This window comes from Caretta caretta, chromosome 7, assembly GCF_965140235.1.
Source record: "Caretta caretta isolate rCarCar2 chromosome 7, rCarCar1.hap1, whole genome shotgun sequence".
Lineage (NCBI taxonomy): Eukaryota > Metazoa > Chordata > Testudines > Cheloniidae > Caretta > Caretta caretta.
Genome location: NC_134212.1, coordinates 19,091,615 through 19,106,419, shown reverse-complemented (window position 1 = coordinate 19,106,419; position 14,805 = coordinate 19,091,615). Strand labels below are relative to the sequence as shown.

General features: G+C 41.6%; 1 protein-coding gene across 7 annotated transcripts in view; it reads right to left on the bottom strand.

Moving 5' to 3' along the window:
* The window catches only part of IFT122 (intraflagellar transport 122), a 49,545-nt gene that overhangs the window by 30,748 nt on the left and 3,992 nt on the right, over window positions 1–14,805 (bottom strand). For 4 of the 7 annotated variants that reach the window (XR_012669195.1, XM_075130285.1, XM_075130284.1 and 1 more), the window contains exons 3-13: window positions 14,267–14,351; window positions 13,653–13,731; window positions 12,568–12,644; window positions 11,961–12,027; window positions 8,402–8,548; window positions 7,002–7,169; window positions 5,520–5,595; window positions 4,735–4,926; window positions 1,526–1,664; window positions 699–901; window positions 115–252 (exon numbers count right to left, since the gene is read on the bottom strand). Coding sequence is in view for 6 of the 7 variants with exons in the window: in XM_048858599.2 (XP_048714556.1) it covers window positions 115–252; window positions 699–901; window positions 1,526–1,664; window positions 4,735–4,926; window positions 5,520–5,595; window positions 7,002–7,169; window positions 8,402–8,548; window positions 11,961–12,027; window positions 12,568–12,644; window positions 13,653–13,731; window positions 14,267–14,351 (1,371 nt within the window). In the remaining variant the exon portion in view is untranslated. Of the gene's footprint in view, window positions 1–114; window positions 253–698; window positions 902–1,525; window positions 1,665–4,734; window positions 4,927–5,519; window positions 5,596–6,729; window positions 6,966–7,001; window positions 7,170–8,401; window positions 8,549–11,960; window positions 12,028–12,567; window positions 12,645–13,652; window positions 13,732–14,266; window positions 14,352–14,805 lie in introns of those variants that run through there. The other 3 variants (XM_048858601.2, XM_048858602.2, XM_048858604.2) reach the window with 2 other exon arrangements.

The following is a 14,805-nucleotide window of genomic DNA, read 5'->3' as shown; positions in this document are numbered from 1 at the left end:
AATTCAGGTTATAAAAGTTTTTGTTGCTTCTGTGGTCAGCCCTATGTATTTCTGTTCTCCTCAAAACAGTAAAACAGATTTTGCTCTGTACTTAAAAAGAGAGAAGTCAGTCACCTGGCCATTCTTCAGACCTACTAAGAGGCCTTCTCTTCCTGAAGGGCCTCCAATTACTTTAATGTAACGAATGAGAGACTCCATCAGCCACTCACGCTCTTTAACACCATTAAATGAGAGGCACTGTAGTCTTTTCTCCTAAAAAGATAAACAATTCTGTGATATACAATAAACTACATACTGGTAAATAGAAAATCATGCCACTTTAGTGGAATGTGTTCACATCTATCCAGATATGCCCGTCTACATATGTACATACAAAACAAAAGACTGCGAAATATATGTAACATCTAGCAGACAAAATATATTTTTAAAGATTTCAGATGGCATCAAGCAGAATATCAAAAAACCCTTTTCTAGCACCTTTCATCCCAGAGATCATTTTACTAAAACACGGCCATCAGTGAAATGAGACACAGCAGCTGTTTAACTGGTCTGAGATTACATTACAGTACACATTCAATTGCCTAACTGCATAATCCATTACAGTTTTTTCACTATGCTAACCCTATTCTGCCATCCCCTTCAAACACGTGTACCCTTCTCTTACTTATCAAGACTATGTTTAACTTTCAAGTATGTACCTGGCATAAGATAATGTGATCTGAACATACAACCAGCAAGTTGCATTCAAATTTCTTTGCAATCTTTTCCTTCACACGGTAATGCATGTCTGAGGAGTCATCTGAATATAATTCATAAATCAGGATTTTGTCTGGCAGCTGGATTGCTAATCTGTTTTTGTAGATTGCAATTTTCTTTACAAGCTCTCTGCATTTTATTCTAACTGAAAAGAAAGAACATAAGAAAACATAGTAAGTTGTGGGGTGAATGAAACTGAAATCATTTAGTACGATTACAATTTAATCCTTACAAAATATTTCTACACTGAACAGTCAACCCTACTAAAATAGAGTCTGTGGCTCCAAGGCAGGTATAAGCTACCCATACATGCCACTGGTTAGCAGTAGGTCACAAGTTACTACCATTCATTACTTGTGAATGATGTACTATGATGTATGTTCCATTGTCCCTTCCCTGTTAGGAAACGGGGTGAGAATATTTTTAAAAATTCTGCTTAGAAAATATTAGCACAAGTCTTTGATGCTGTTAATAAGAACCACAGAGAGAGAGAGAGACTGACTATTTTAATAGCTCTTCCCCCTCCTAATGACCTTTCAAATCCCCACTTCTTCCATTAATTCCTTCTGTGCTGATCCTCCAGAAATATTTGCTCCATTTCATGTTTGCATTTTCACCCCATGAGCTGTATGCCTCAACCTTACCATCAGTGTTTATCAAAGACAGGAAGTTCCACGAGACAGGGACCATACATTTGAACATGCTAACAGCTATTAATAAAAATAATAATGAAAATGAAGCCAAGACTTCAATATAAGTGCAACACTACCTTTTTGCTCAGTAATTAGGTGCTGGACAATAACATCAGTCATGCTGTCCCTGTAAGCATAACGATCTTTATAGAGTCCATGGACTGTACTGAAAATCAGCTGATAAAAGGAAATTGTTCCATCCTGGCACCCTATCGCCTGAACATAAGGAGAAAGATCTCAAAAACTCATACAAGAAGAATGATCTCAAAAACTACACGTGTCAACCAATGATAACTTATAAGCAAGTACAAAAATCATGCATAAAAATTAGGGCTGTTGATTAATCACAGTTAACTCAAAATTAATCGCGATTAATCGCAGTTTTAATCGCATTGTTAAATAACAGAATACTAATTGAAATGTATTAAATGTTTTTGATGTTTTTCTACATTTTCAAATATATTGATTTCAATTCCAACACAGAATACAAGGTATACAGTGGTCACTTTATATTATTTTTAATTACAAATATTTGCACTGTAAAAACAAAATAAAAGTATTTTTCAATTCACCTCATAAGTACTGTAGTGCAATCTCTATCGTGAAAGTGCAACTTACAAAGTGGATTTTTTTTGTTATATAACTGCACTCAAAAACAAAACATAAATCTTTAGAGCGTACAAGTCCACTCAGTCCTATTTCTTGCTAAGCCAATTGCTAAGACAAACAAGTTTGTTTACATTTACAGGAGATAATGCTGCCCTCTTCTTATTTACAATGTCACCTGAAAGTGCGAACAGGCATTCACATGGCACTTTTGTAGCCGGCATTGCAAGGTATTTATGTGACAGATATGCTAAACATTTATATGCCCCTTCATGCTTCAGCCACCACTCCAGAGGACATGCTTCAATGCTGATAACACTTGTTAAAAAAAACGCGTTAATTAAATTTGTGACTGAACTCCTTGGGGGAGAATTGTTATGTCTCCTGCTCCGTTTTACCTGCATTCTGCCATATATTCATGTCATAGCAGCCTCAGATGATGATCTAGCACATGTTCATTTTAAGAACACTTTCACTGCATATTTGACAAAACGTGAAGAAGGTACCAATGTGAGATTTCTAAAGATAGCTACAGCACTCAACCCAAGGTTTAAGCACCTGAAGTGCCTTCCAAAATCTGAGAGGGATGAGGTGTGGAGCATGCTTTGAGAAGTCTTAAAAGAGCAACACTCTGATGGGGAAACTACAGAACCCGAACCACCAAAAAAGAAAATCAACCTGCTGGTGGCATCTGACTCAGATGATGAAAATGAACATGTACAGGTCCACACTGCTTTGGATCATTATCGAGCAGAACCCATCATCAGCATGGATGCATGTCCTCTGGAATGCTGGTTGAAGCATGAAGGGACATACGAATCTTTACCATATCTGGCATGTAAATATCTTGTGACACCAGCTACAACAGTGCCATGTGAATGCCTGTTCTCACTTTCAGGTGACACTGAAACAAGAAGCAAGCAGCATTATCTCCTGCAAATGTAAACAAACTAGTCTGTCTGAGCGACTGGCTGAACAAGAAGTAGGACTGAGTGGACTTGTAGGCACTAAAGTTTTACATTGCTTTATTTGTGAATGCAGAGGTTTTCTGTACATAATTCTACGTTTGTAAGTTCAACTTCCATGTTAAAAAGAGACTGAACTACAGTACTTGTAATGGGGGAATAGAAAAATACTATTGCTTTTGTGTTTTACAGTGCCAATATATTTATTTTTGATTACAAATAAAGTGAGCACTGTACACTTTGTATTCTGTGTTGTAATTGAAATCAATATATTTGAAAATTTTTAAATAAATGGTACTCTGATTAACAATCCGATTAATTTTATGATGAATCACAATTCATTTTTTTATTCGCTTGACAGCCCTAATAAAAATGCATGACATTTAAATGAACGCTAAATCCCTTACATTACATTCACCAAAACAGCATACTGACTTTAGCCCTGATCCTGCTCACACTGTATTCAGTGGCAAAACTTCCATCGACTTAATGATCCAGGATGAAATCCTATATGATCATGAATAAGGTTAAGTTTTTGTCATGGATATTTTTACGAAAAGTCACGGACAGGTCATGGGCAATAATGAAAAATTCACGGAAACCTGTGATCTGTCCTTGACTTTTACTAAAAATACCCACGACAAAATGGGTAGTCTGGGGACCTGGGGGGGGGAGGGTGAGGGGGAGACAGAGCTCCAGGGTCCCCTTCGACTGGCAGCTTCAAGCTGTGGGAGTCCCCCCTGCCTCCTGTGGGGGCCAGGAGCTCTAGGGATTCCCCTCTGCCACCTGTGCCAGTTGGAAGTTGCAGATCCCCCTGCTGCCTGGAGTGGTCAGGAACAGCAGGGATTCCTCCTGCCATTGGGTCCCCCCCTGCCTTCTGCGGCCACCAGGAGCAACAGGGATTCCCCCTTGCCTCTGGGTCCTCCCTGATGCCTGCAGTGGATGGGAGCAGCGAGGATCCCTCCTGCTGCTGGTGGGGAGCAGCGGTCCCCTTGCTGCCCATGGAGGCAGAGAGCAATGGGGGTCCCCTGCCGCCTATGGTGGCCCAGAGTCGAGGCTGAAAGCTGCAGGGGGCACTGCAGCTCCCAGCCGGCACTGGCTGGAGTACGGAGGTCTTTGAAAGTCATAGATTCCGTTACTTCAGTGATCTCCATGACTAAATCACAGCCTTAAATCATGGGACACTTACTTTTTTTTTTTAAATCACCACTCTCGGCCTACTGATTTCAAAAGGAGTTCTGCCACTGACAGAATATATATTAGAGTATTAGAGTATATATTGCCCCAAAAGGTTCTCCACACATTCTCCACAAGGCTCATTAGTAGAAATTCTGAATGAGGGACAGCCTACTTGCACATCTACTTCCAGTTATCCTATTGCACAGCCTCTACAGTCACCCTATTTCATATATATCATCAAAATTATTTTTAAATAAATCAGCTACCATTTTAAAAATAAAATGTAGTAAATGTCTTATGTAGGCCACTAAGCTTTATCCCCATTTATCACCTTCTTGTAGCCCAGGATACATTTCTCCATGACTATTTTTAACTTCAATGGGAGTTGAATGTGCGTACTCAGCAACATCTAAAAATTAGGCCACTTGTATTTAGCTGCCTCAGTAAGGATTTGAGTAAATTTAGGTACTCAAGTTTGAAAACTGTGGTCCTACCATATGTATCTAAGAGAAAAGCGATAAAATGTCCCCTCTTACCACATAATTGGAGTCTGGTTTAACTTTACATGTCCACACCCAGCTGCTCTGATCCCCTATGGTACCGAGACGCACTCCATCCTTCGTGTAGAGAGATACTTGCTTATCTGAGCCTCCCATTAATATATATTCTCCTTTGGAAAAATAGCTAATACAGCAGGGGTCAAAATTCAGCACCCTGTCCTTCCCAATCTACAAGACACAATATAGAGATCAAAGAAAATGGTCATTTCATGTTTTCCGAGTCATGAAAAGTAGTTGGAAACTAGCAAGAGGATCTCCCCAGCGTACAGGGATCCTCAGGTGCCAAAGTTCTATCATACAGGCTCCTATGATACCACCACCCCTTCAGCTAGCGGCAAAGACTTTCCTATACCCAGCCCAGCAACAGCTGACAGTTGTAATAGCCCTCAGAAGCTGCTCTAAATTGCAACTGAGAACCAGCCTAGCCCCACACAGGTCTGCTCAGAATCAGGGTGATTTATAAAACATTAATGAGTCTCCTTCTCCTGAACTGTACCAAGGACTCCAAAGCTGCAGCTCAGGATCTGGGCCAGTAAACTGTCACAAATGTCTGCAAAACTAGAAGAAGTGACAGGAAGTGTCTCTGTTGGGTTGGGAGACGCTGGAGCTGGAAAAGAGGATGGTCAAAAGCTTAGAGTAATTACCCTCATAAAACAGCAGTATACAAGACACAATGTATATACAGAATATGATCAAAAATATTCAGCTCCTCCTGAGGGTAAATACGAATGCACTTTCCAAAGCATTAAGCTTCAACTTACCTGTTTGCCACTGAGCTGAAAAAAGGAAAGCCTTTGACCCCAGTCTGCTACAGCTAAGATGTCATTGTGTTCATCTCTAATATGTAGAAGAAACAGACAATTAAGACATGCAGTGCGCAGCAGTGATTTCTGTATAAAACTCATAAAAGCTACAGACAAAAAATAAGCAGGATGTCAGACTACATTTAGCAAATAATGATTTTTTTTAAAAAGGCACAAAAATTGAGAGAAAAGCAAACATATCCACCCTAACTAGAATATTACTGAACTTTTTTGTAGCCAGACAACAGACAGCTTTGGGGGGGTGGGGACACGGGACGACACAGAAGAGAGTCCACCATTTCTTCCCAACACATCACTATGCCATGGACTGTTTGCCTCCAAAGACTTAATACATCATTTCATGTACTTCCACTGCAATTATGATCAGCCAAGGCTGATTAGCTAAGAGTCCCTGGACTTAAATATCTGTGGCCATATTCTGATCTCAGCTACAGTGGTGTAAATCCAAAGTCAATGGGCCTGAGTGGAGATGCACCTGATTTACATGAATATAATCAAGAACAAAATTTTGTCCTTGGAAGCTGGTAGCAGAGCATTCTCTGAGAAGGGCCTCCACCCTGGAATTTGGTAGTGTCCTTTAATGGATAGAGCCCTGGACTCAAACTCAGGAAACCTGGGTTCTATTCCCATCTCTGCAACAGGCCTGCTGGGTGACCTTGAGCAAGTCACTTCTCTGTGTCTTAGTTTCCCCATCTGTAAAATGGGGGTGATACTCCTTTGTAAAGTCCTTTGAGATCTACTGATGAACAGTACTATATAAAACAGCTAGGTATTATTATTACTGCTGGTCTGAGAGTTTGTTCACCTTAGGACACCACACAAAGACCATCACTCCTCCCATTCCTTTGCCTGAGGGAGAGCAAAGATGATATTTAAGATTGGTAGGGAGCAGGGATGGGCTGTAAGTAAATTTTTTATTATGGTTTAAAAATTGTGGGACTAAATTCACTGCTGGCACACAAAAAAAAGATGCAGCTCCATCTAGTCAACAGAAACCCACCCACACACACACCAGCACTGAATTTGGCCTTATGGATTTTGGGGTTCTTTGAGTTTTGATTATTTGTTTTGATTTGTTAATTACATACACTTAGTTTTTATAATCTATAAAATGCGTTCAACTATCTGAAGAAACTGCTGCACAAACCTGACACTAAGAATAAAAAAGAAATCAGTCTCATAAAAGATCCTGCTCAGTATTACTACTGTTGCAATTGGCAGTCTCATCAGAATCTCTGGGCTCTAGAGACTGAGATATCTTCTCATTCCTAGAGGTGTTTCCTTCAGATAAGGGCTGAAGTTCATTGGTAGAAGACAGAGAGGAGAAATAAATAATTACATATATAAATTGGGACATAAATGTAAATGTCTACGTTGTCTATAGAACAGTAAATTTTATTCCCTTGAAGTTTCACTCACGAGCTGGTGTCCCTAGGGCTCTCCTCTTCCTCATGTTCTTCTTCCTCTGTCTCACTACCCTGACTACTGCACGTGCTGGACTTCAAAACTGGTATTTCCTCTAAGTAGTTGTGGACTGACTCCTCCTCTTCCTCACTTGCTCTATGATTCCAGAAATTCTCCCACCTACTGTAATATTAATTGTTCATTCACATTCCCTATAACTACAGTGAAACTATCATTTCAAAATCTATTATTCTAAGAAACTTCACTGCATAAAAATACACAAATGAAAAACCACGCCATCTTTCCTGGTATCCAAGCTGATTTTGCACCCAGTTTTTCCACTTATCAAAAAAGACAATAAAGTACAATTGCTATATATAGCCATCAAAGAGATGCACCCACCATTAATGTGTTCCAGCATCTCAATTAGTGTGATCAAAACAGTGCAACTCTATAATTAAAAAAAAAACAGGCAGCCTGGTAGGAGGCAGCTGATGTCTAGAAATAGGTGTACCTTGTTCCACAGGAATCTCAGTTTATCCCAGATACAAGTCTCAGGGAGATCGGGCACTTGATCTTAAAACTCAAGTTGCCAACTATCCATCTTAGTCAAAATGCACTCCATTTTGAACTGCAGATAGCAGTGAGAAAACCAAAGGGGAAAAAAAGATAAAAATCTGCACCAATGAAGTTTGTGAAACCCCTTCTGGGTCAGCCAAGAGATGGGGCAAAGCCTTCTTCAAGCAGAAGTAACATACATGGATTTTGATGTGTCACTGAGGGACTCCTATAACAAAGGCAAAGTGAAGGAAGAGTAGGATTGGGAGAAAAAATGGACCTAATCCTCATCTCATTTACACCAGTCTAAATTCAGAGTAACTCCATTTTCTTCTACGGAGTAACTCCAGATTTTTTACACATGTGAAAAGCTAGTCACCAGTGACAAGCCTCAGGACTCTGAGGGCTTGTCTACACTACCAGCCAGATCTACAGCCAGCGATCAATCCAGCGGGGGTCGATTTATCTTGTCCACCTCAACGAGAAGCGCAAGGGGAATCAACAGGAGAGCTTTCAGAGTAGCAACCGTGTTAGTCTGTATTCGCAAAAAGAAAAGGAGTACTTGTGGCACCTTAGAGACTAACAAATTTATTTGAGCATAAGCTTTCGTGAGTGTCTCCCGTTGACACACCACGGTAATTAGATCCAAGTATGTTGACTTCAGCTACGTTATTCACGTAGCTGAAGTTACGTAACTTAGATTGATCCCACCCCATAGTGTAGACCAGCCCTAAGTAAAATGCAGAAGAAACCCACTTAAGGAAGAAGCATAATGGCCTGGCCATGCTGTGATGTCAGGAATCAATAAAACAAAGATTATCTGTTCAGCACAAAAGGGATGGACTTAAGAGGTTTACCTTGATGGATTCCAGCAAATTGACGATACTGGAGATAAAGAGCCGCCTGGACGCTCTATTTTGACTTTCTCTTCACCATTTTTATTCCTTATGCTGACAATGCCATTGAACATCCCCAAAGCGAGGTATTGGCCATCATTTGTCCAGCTGATAACGAAAAGAAAAAGCAGCATGCCATAGAGGAAACTACTAAAAGTACAGTATACTGAACCAGCGGATGATAGTTTAGAATGTGTCTCTACGTAAGGAGAAAGAGTACTTGAATTTAGCCATTTACCCTGCAGCACTGTATAGTCACATTCATATTTATAGCAGGAACATGCAACCTAGGGAGAAACTCTTTGTTACACCTAGGTGAAAAATAAATGCAAGAATAAAGAGAAAAAAGAGATATCAGCTGCTAACACATGATGGAAAGTTACATCTACATTATTTGTGAAGATTGTGTGTCCACATACCACACCATTGTATAATCCTCATTCAGAATAGTGATCACATAGAAGAGACAATAGTGATGTTTAGCATACAGAGCACTGGACTGGAACTCAGGAGACCTGTGTTCTACTCCCAGCTCCACTACTGGCCTCTTACGTGACGTTGAGTAAGTCACTTCAATGCTCTGTGTCTCAGTTTCCCCATCATAAAATTGAAAAAATGTTATCTCCTTTGTAAAGTGCTTTGAGATCTACTGATGAAAAGCACTACCTAAGCGGTAGGTATTATTTTATTATTTCCCCTGACTTTACCAGTTGAGTGTATCCTTTTGCCCCCAGATCAAATACATCACTTCCTTAAAACTGACAATGATGCTGCCTCTGCAGATAGAACAGTTACCAGTTTGCCAATTGCCCTCCATCTACTCTTTCAAATGCTTCCTTAAAACACATTATCATCAATCCTTCCTATCTCTTTCTCCTCACCTTCCCTTACTTGAACTGTAGTGCATCGTTTCTCAAACTGGGGTCCATGGACCCCACTGATCAAATCCGCCCCTCCCCTCCCAGCGTCTCCTGCATGCTAAAATTCCGGCAGCGCAGCAGGGCTAAGGCAGGCTCCCTGCCTGCCCTGGCTCCGCGCTGCTCCTGGAAGCGGCCAGAGCATTCCTGCGGCCCCCTGGGCGGAGCAGGGGGTCTCCATGTGCTGCCCCCGGCTCAAGCGCCGACTCCACAGCTCCCATTGGCCAGAAACTATGGCCAATGGGAGCTGCAGGGACAGTGCCTGCGGGGGCAGCAGAGACACACCCCCACACCTAGGAGCCGCTGCCAGAGGGATGTGACAGTCGCTTTCGGAAGCTGCCAGAGGTAAGTGCCACCCAGCCGGAGCCTGCACCCCTCACCCCTGCCTGCACCCCAACCCTCTGCCCCAGCCCAGGGCCTGCACCCTGCATCCAAACTCCCTCCCAGACCCCACACCCCTTCCTGCACCCAAACTCCCTCCCAGAGCCTGCTACCCCTCCTGCACCCCAACCCCCTGCCCTAGACTGGTGACAAGGAGAGAGAGCAAGTGACAGAGGGAGTGGGGATGGAGTGAGAAGGGGGCAGGGACTCAGAGAAGGGGACGAGGCAAGGGCTGAGCAGGGGGGCTTTGGGGTTCCTGAAAAATTTTAAATCAAAATGGGGGTCCTTGGGTTGCTAAAGTTTGAGAACCACTGCTGTAGTGCATGGTCTTGTTTGAGACTGCAAGCTTTTGGAGGAGATATGTCAAACCATGTGTATATTTATAAATTTTCATGCTTTACAGTGCTATATATTACTACTCCTAAGGGAATTATGTGCCAAAAAATTAAAAAGTCTGTGTCAAAAAAATACAAATTCTGCACACAATATTTTAAAATTCTGCAAAATTTTATCAATAAATAATTGTAGAGGCTCCAGCATGGAAGTAGGGAGCACAGGCAACTGGCTGAACGAAGGTGGGAGATCACCCTGCTGCACCTCCAACCCCTGGGACACAAACTTGGCTGTGAGGCTGCGCCCAACCCTGACACAGTGCAAGAGCTGGGCCTGCCCTAGAAACACCCCCGGGCCCTGCCCCACCATGCCAGGCACACCAGATGTGGGCAGGCAGGCTCAGCTCGGCAGGATCCAAATCTGGACAGGTTTAACATGGGGGGATCCAGGTGTGGGGTGAGAGGGTCCTGTGTGGGGCAATATCGGTGGCGGTGGCTCAGTGGGGGATCCAGGTGTGTGGGGATCTGGATACACAGTGGCTCGTTGGGGAGTTCCACGTGCAGGGACAATGGAATTCTGCAAGGTGGTACAGGTGAAGGTGGGTTGGGGTTCAGCTGGTTGGAGCTCAGTGGGGTGGGGGTCCGAGTGTGTGGGGCTCATCAGAGTGGACAGGGCTCATCAGGGTTGGGGTTCGACTGCAGAGGGTACAGTAGAGGCTGGTCTGGGTGCAGGATGGGGGATTCTGGAGGCAGGGGGTGAGGCTCAGTGGGAGGGTTCTCCATGCGAGGTTCTGGGTATGGGGGAGTCCGGATGCATGAGGGCTGGGTGGATGGGGAGCATCTCCCATACACTGATCCCTCCCCCCAGTGGCTGAGGAGCAATGGGGGCAGGAAGCAGGGGGAAAGAGGGCAGTGCAGAGCTTCCTGCAGCCAGGGGAGGTTTCTGTGGGTGGCTCTGACCCAGCCCGGCCTGGCCCTAGCTGCTCCTTGAAGAGGAAGTACCATCCTCCCCCACCCCCAGCCAAGCCCAGCCAGCACTAGCAGTTGAGCCCAGCACAGGGAAGGAGCCACTGGCTAGGGCATCCCCAACTCTCCTCCCCCCCGCAGTGATTTGCCTCTTTGCCGGCTGCTCTGGGTGCCCAAAATGACATGCGCTGCTGGGGAGGGGTGCGTTGCTGCTCTTGTGGCTTCCCTTTGCTTCCCCATCAGAAAGTCACTTTTCTACAGGGAAGCAAAGAAATATGCAGCGTACATGAATTCTGTGTGCATGCAGTGGCACAGAATTCCCCTAGGACTATGTATAAGTGTTTTTGTATTATTAATATAAAGTTAACTTATAAGCATCAAATATCAGGATTGGGCTTTATCATCTGATTTCCCCACACACCACAAAAAAGTCTAATTTTTTTATATATCTATATATAATCTTTCACCTGAGGATCACAAAGTACTCTACAAATATTAATAAGTCTCAGCAGCACCTCCAGGAGGTTATTACTGTATCAATGGATAAAGAAAGGAACAGAAAGTTTAACTGACTTGCTCAAGATCACACTGCTTGTCATTGCAAGTCAGAAACAATACAATTAAAAAAAAAGGTACACTGCACACATACTCTTCCCCCCAGGAAGAGGATGAGAGAAAGAACAAACAGTATGTAACAGATGCTGCTTATTGTACCAGTGGAAGGTGCTCAGATACTATAGTGATGAGGATGGCGTGATATAGGAACCTTTGGTTCTGCTGTAATCTGTTCTATAAACTCCCAGTTCATGCCCCTAATCATAGCTTCTGCATAAATTTAATGACATATACTTCTCTTTATTGTCATATTTTTATTCATAAAGGGAAAAAACAATCTGAATGACACATCTAGTGCTTCAAACTTACCTACAGCAGGTGATTTTACTGCTTGATTTATGTTTGGAGACTGACTTCTGCTCAGGAGACCACAAGCCTTAAAAACAAAACAAAACAGCCCCCAAGAAACCGACTAAGTTCATCATTACAAGCAGCATTCAGATTAGGAAAAAAAAGGGAAGCTGATTTTAAAGGGGCCAAGATTTTACTCAGTGTTGGGAAAGGTCAATGTTTTGAACAGGTGCTGTTTATTCACATATGGAAGGAGTGGGGAATAAACATCTAAATATAAAAACTACAATGAAATATTTCTTAAAGCGGGGCAAAAAAAACAGTACTATTGAAAAATCATATCACCATAAGATAACACACCTGAAGGCACTGGAGTTCATAACCCTTTTCCAACTGAGGGGCAGTGATTTTAAAAGTAAAATATTAAATTATGCTAAACAAGGTATTTTCTAAATTTTCATTTGTATACTCCATAGTGGAGGAGTAACATTTTATTTCTCCATTTCTTCGTCACAGAAAAGAAAAAAACTGTACCTATACATTACTGGCTTACTAATGTTTAATTCTCTCATTTTAATAATGTTTACTGGCTCAATGAAAAACATCAAAGAGGAAGAAGACATACCAAAATCACTGGAGGAGCAGGATGCCAGTTGGTGAGTAACAGGATTGTATGAAACACACTGTATAGAATCATTATGCCTAGAACAAAGAAATCATCACGTTTCAAACAAATCTTTTGTTTTAAATGCCACATTTTCTATCTTAAAGCCACGCTTAGAGGACAAATATTGCATAAAAACAGATCAAAGTTACACTATGTCAAATTAACATGTAATTAAACTAAGTTAAAAATAAACTTTTTTTAAATTAAGCAGTCTCTAAATGGAGGTTTCATCAGATTTCATCAAGAACTGGCTGCATTGCTACAAGGGCATAGGTGGATATTGGTTTGGGAAGCACTGTGAAAGAAATAAATATTAGCCAAATTTTTCCATAATATGTATGCGCGCATCTCTCTCAATGACTTCAACAAGAATCACTCAAACTTATCAAAAAGCAGAATTTGGATTTGAAGATGTAAGATACCAACAATTACATATCTATATTTCTTAATGACTTGTGGAAGACTGGTATTAATCTAATGAAAAACCCCAAGAGAATTCCGTATGCACACAAATAAAGCAGGGCAGAAAAAGATGGAACTTCTTGGTGGAGGCAAGTACTAGCAACCACCTTTGCATTGGGCTTCAAATAAAACTATTCTAATTTGGCTTATTTTACAAGACCAGGCTCATGTCTTGGACATGCAGTACACATAACTCCTGTTGAGACAAAGGCAGAATATGGCTCCCCAACACTCTCCTGACACTCCTCTGCTCTTCTTGAACTCCTGCAGCCTCTTAACACAGTGAGAGAGGCTCTCTGGTGCTCCTTCAGCCCTGCAATGTCTTCACAAGAGTAACACCAATGCTTTATCTAGCCCTCCCACTGCTCCCTCATTCTCTTAACTGCTTCCTAACCCTCTCAAATATCTTTCTATATCTTGACTGCTCTCCTCCCTCATTTCTCCTCTCTCTACTAGATTCTTCTCTGACCCTAGTTCACATTCCTTCAACTCTCCTAGCATCACTCACTTATATTAACAGCAGAAGTCCATAACCAAAGTATGTATTTAAAGGAAGCAATGAAGTGAATGGGCTCACTTACGTGTATTTCAGAATTCCTTCTAACTTTGAAGTCCAAATTATTACACTTTTGTCAGCAGAGCCAGATGCAAAACGCTTGCCTAGGGATTAATAATATTTTAAAACAAAACATCCACACATTTAATCATCACGTTTACTCCAAAAACACTCATCTTAGCAAAATAATAAAAAGGAAGTACTTTGTAGATGTCTGAGCGCTACAGGATCGTGTAAGTATGGGTCCAGTCCTGCTAGTGACTCCATATGGTTGCACTTCTGCACCCACATGAAATACTACTGACTTCAATGGAATGCTGTACAGGTAGACCTCTGCTTTCACACAGAGCCCCACTAAAGTTCATGGGGTACATGGGTCTCTATTCGTAGTATCAACTGCAGGATTGCGGCCTATGTTTTTAATATCCAGAGAACAGTACTTTCTTCTGCAGCTAATATTTGTAAAGTGCTTTGAGACCCTGAGATAAAAGGCAGTGTTTAAATGCAAAGTATTATTATTAAAACTACCTTAACATTCCTAATTTTAAATTTACAACAAGAAAGGGATGAGGCCAATTACCATGCTTTCTACAAACTAACACAAAGACGGAAGCTAAGAAGCCCAAAGGTGTCACCTACCGTCTTTAGCATAAGCCACACAGTACACTGTGTCCTTGTGACCTTTCAAGGGCTGAATTAAGGTTCCATCAGATGTATCATACACCTGTATCAATAAAAGGAAAGTGTAAAGACCCCAATCCTTCAACAAGCTCCATGGGGACTAGAATAATTAGAACTAAACAAGATTTGAGGCAAAATAAGTGTTTGTAAACTTTGCTTATTTAACAAGACTTTGTACAAAGTCAATGTCACTATTTCTCATGGATAGTTCGTTAGTTTCCCCTATTTAAGTCCACACAGCAAAAGGAGATAACTGTTTTTTAAAAAACAGGAAAATGCAATTATATGACAAAATTTGGCAGAGAGATTTTGAAACAGGTGTAGTACGTGAAACTACTTTTAACTTGTCTTTTAAAAATGACTACAGTTTAAATTGATGGCATCCTTTTAAAATACTAGAACATACTTGCCTCTTTCTATGCACTGAGAAGCAAGCATTACATGTAAGGACAATAGAGGTTACTGAATCATTTATATGAAAGTCGTTCAATTCATAT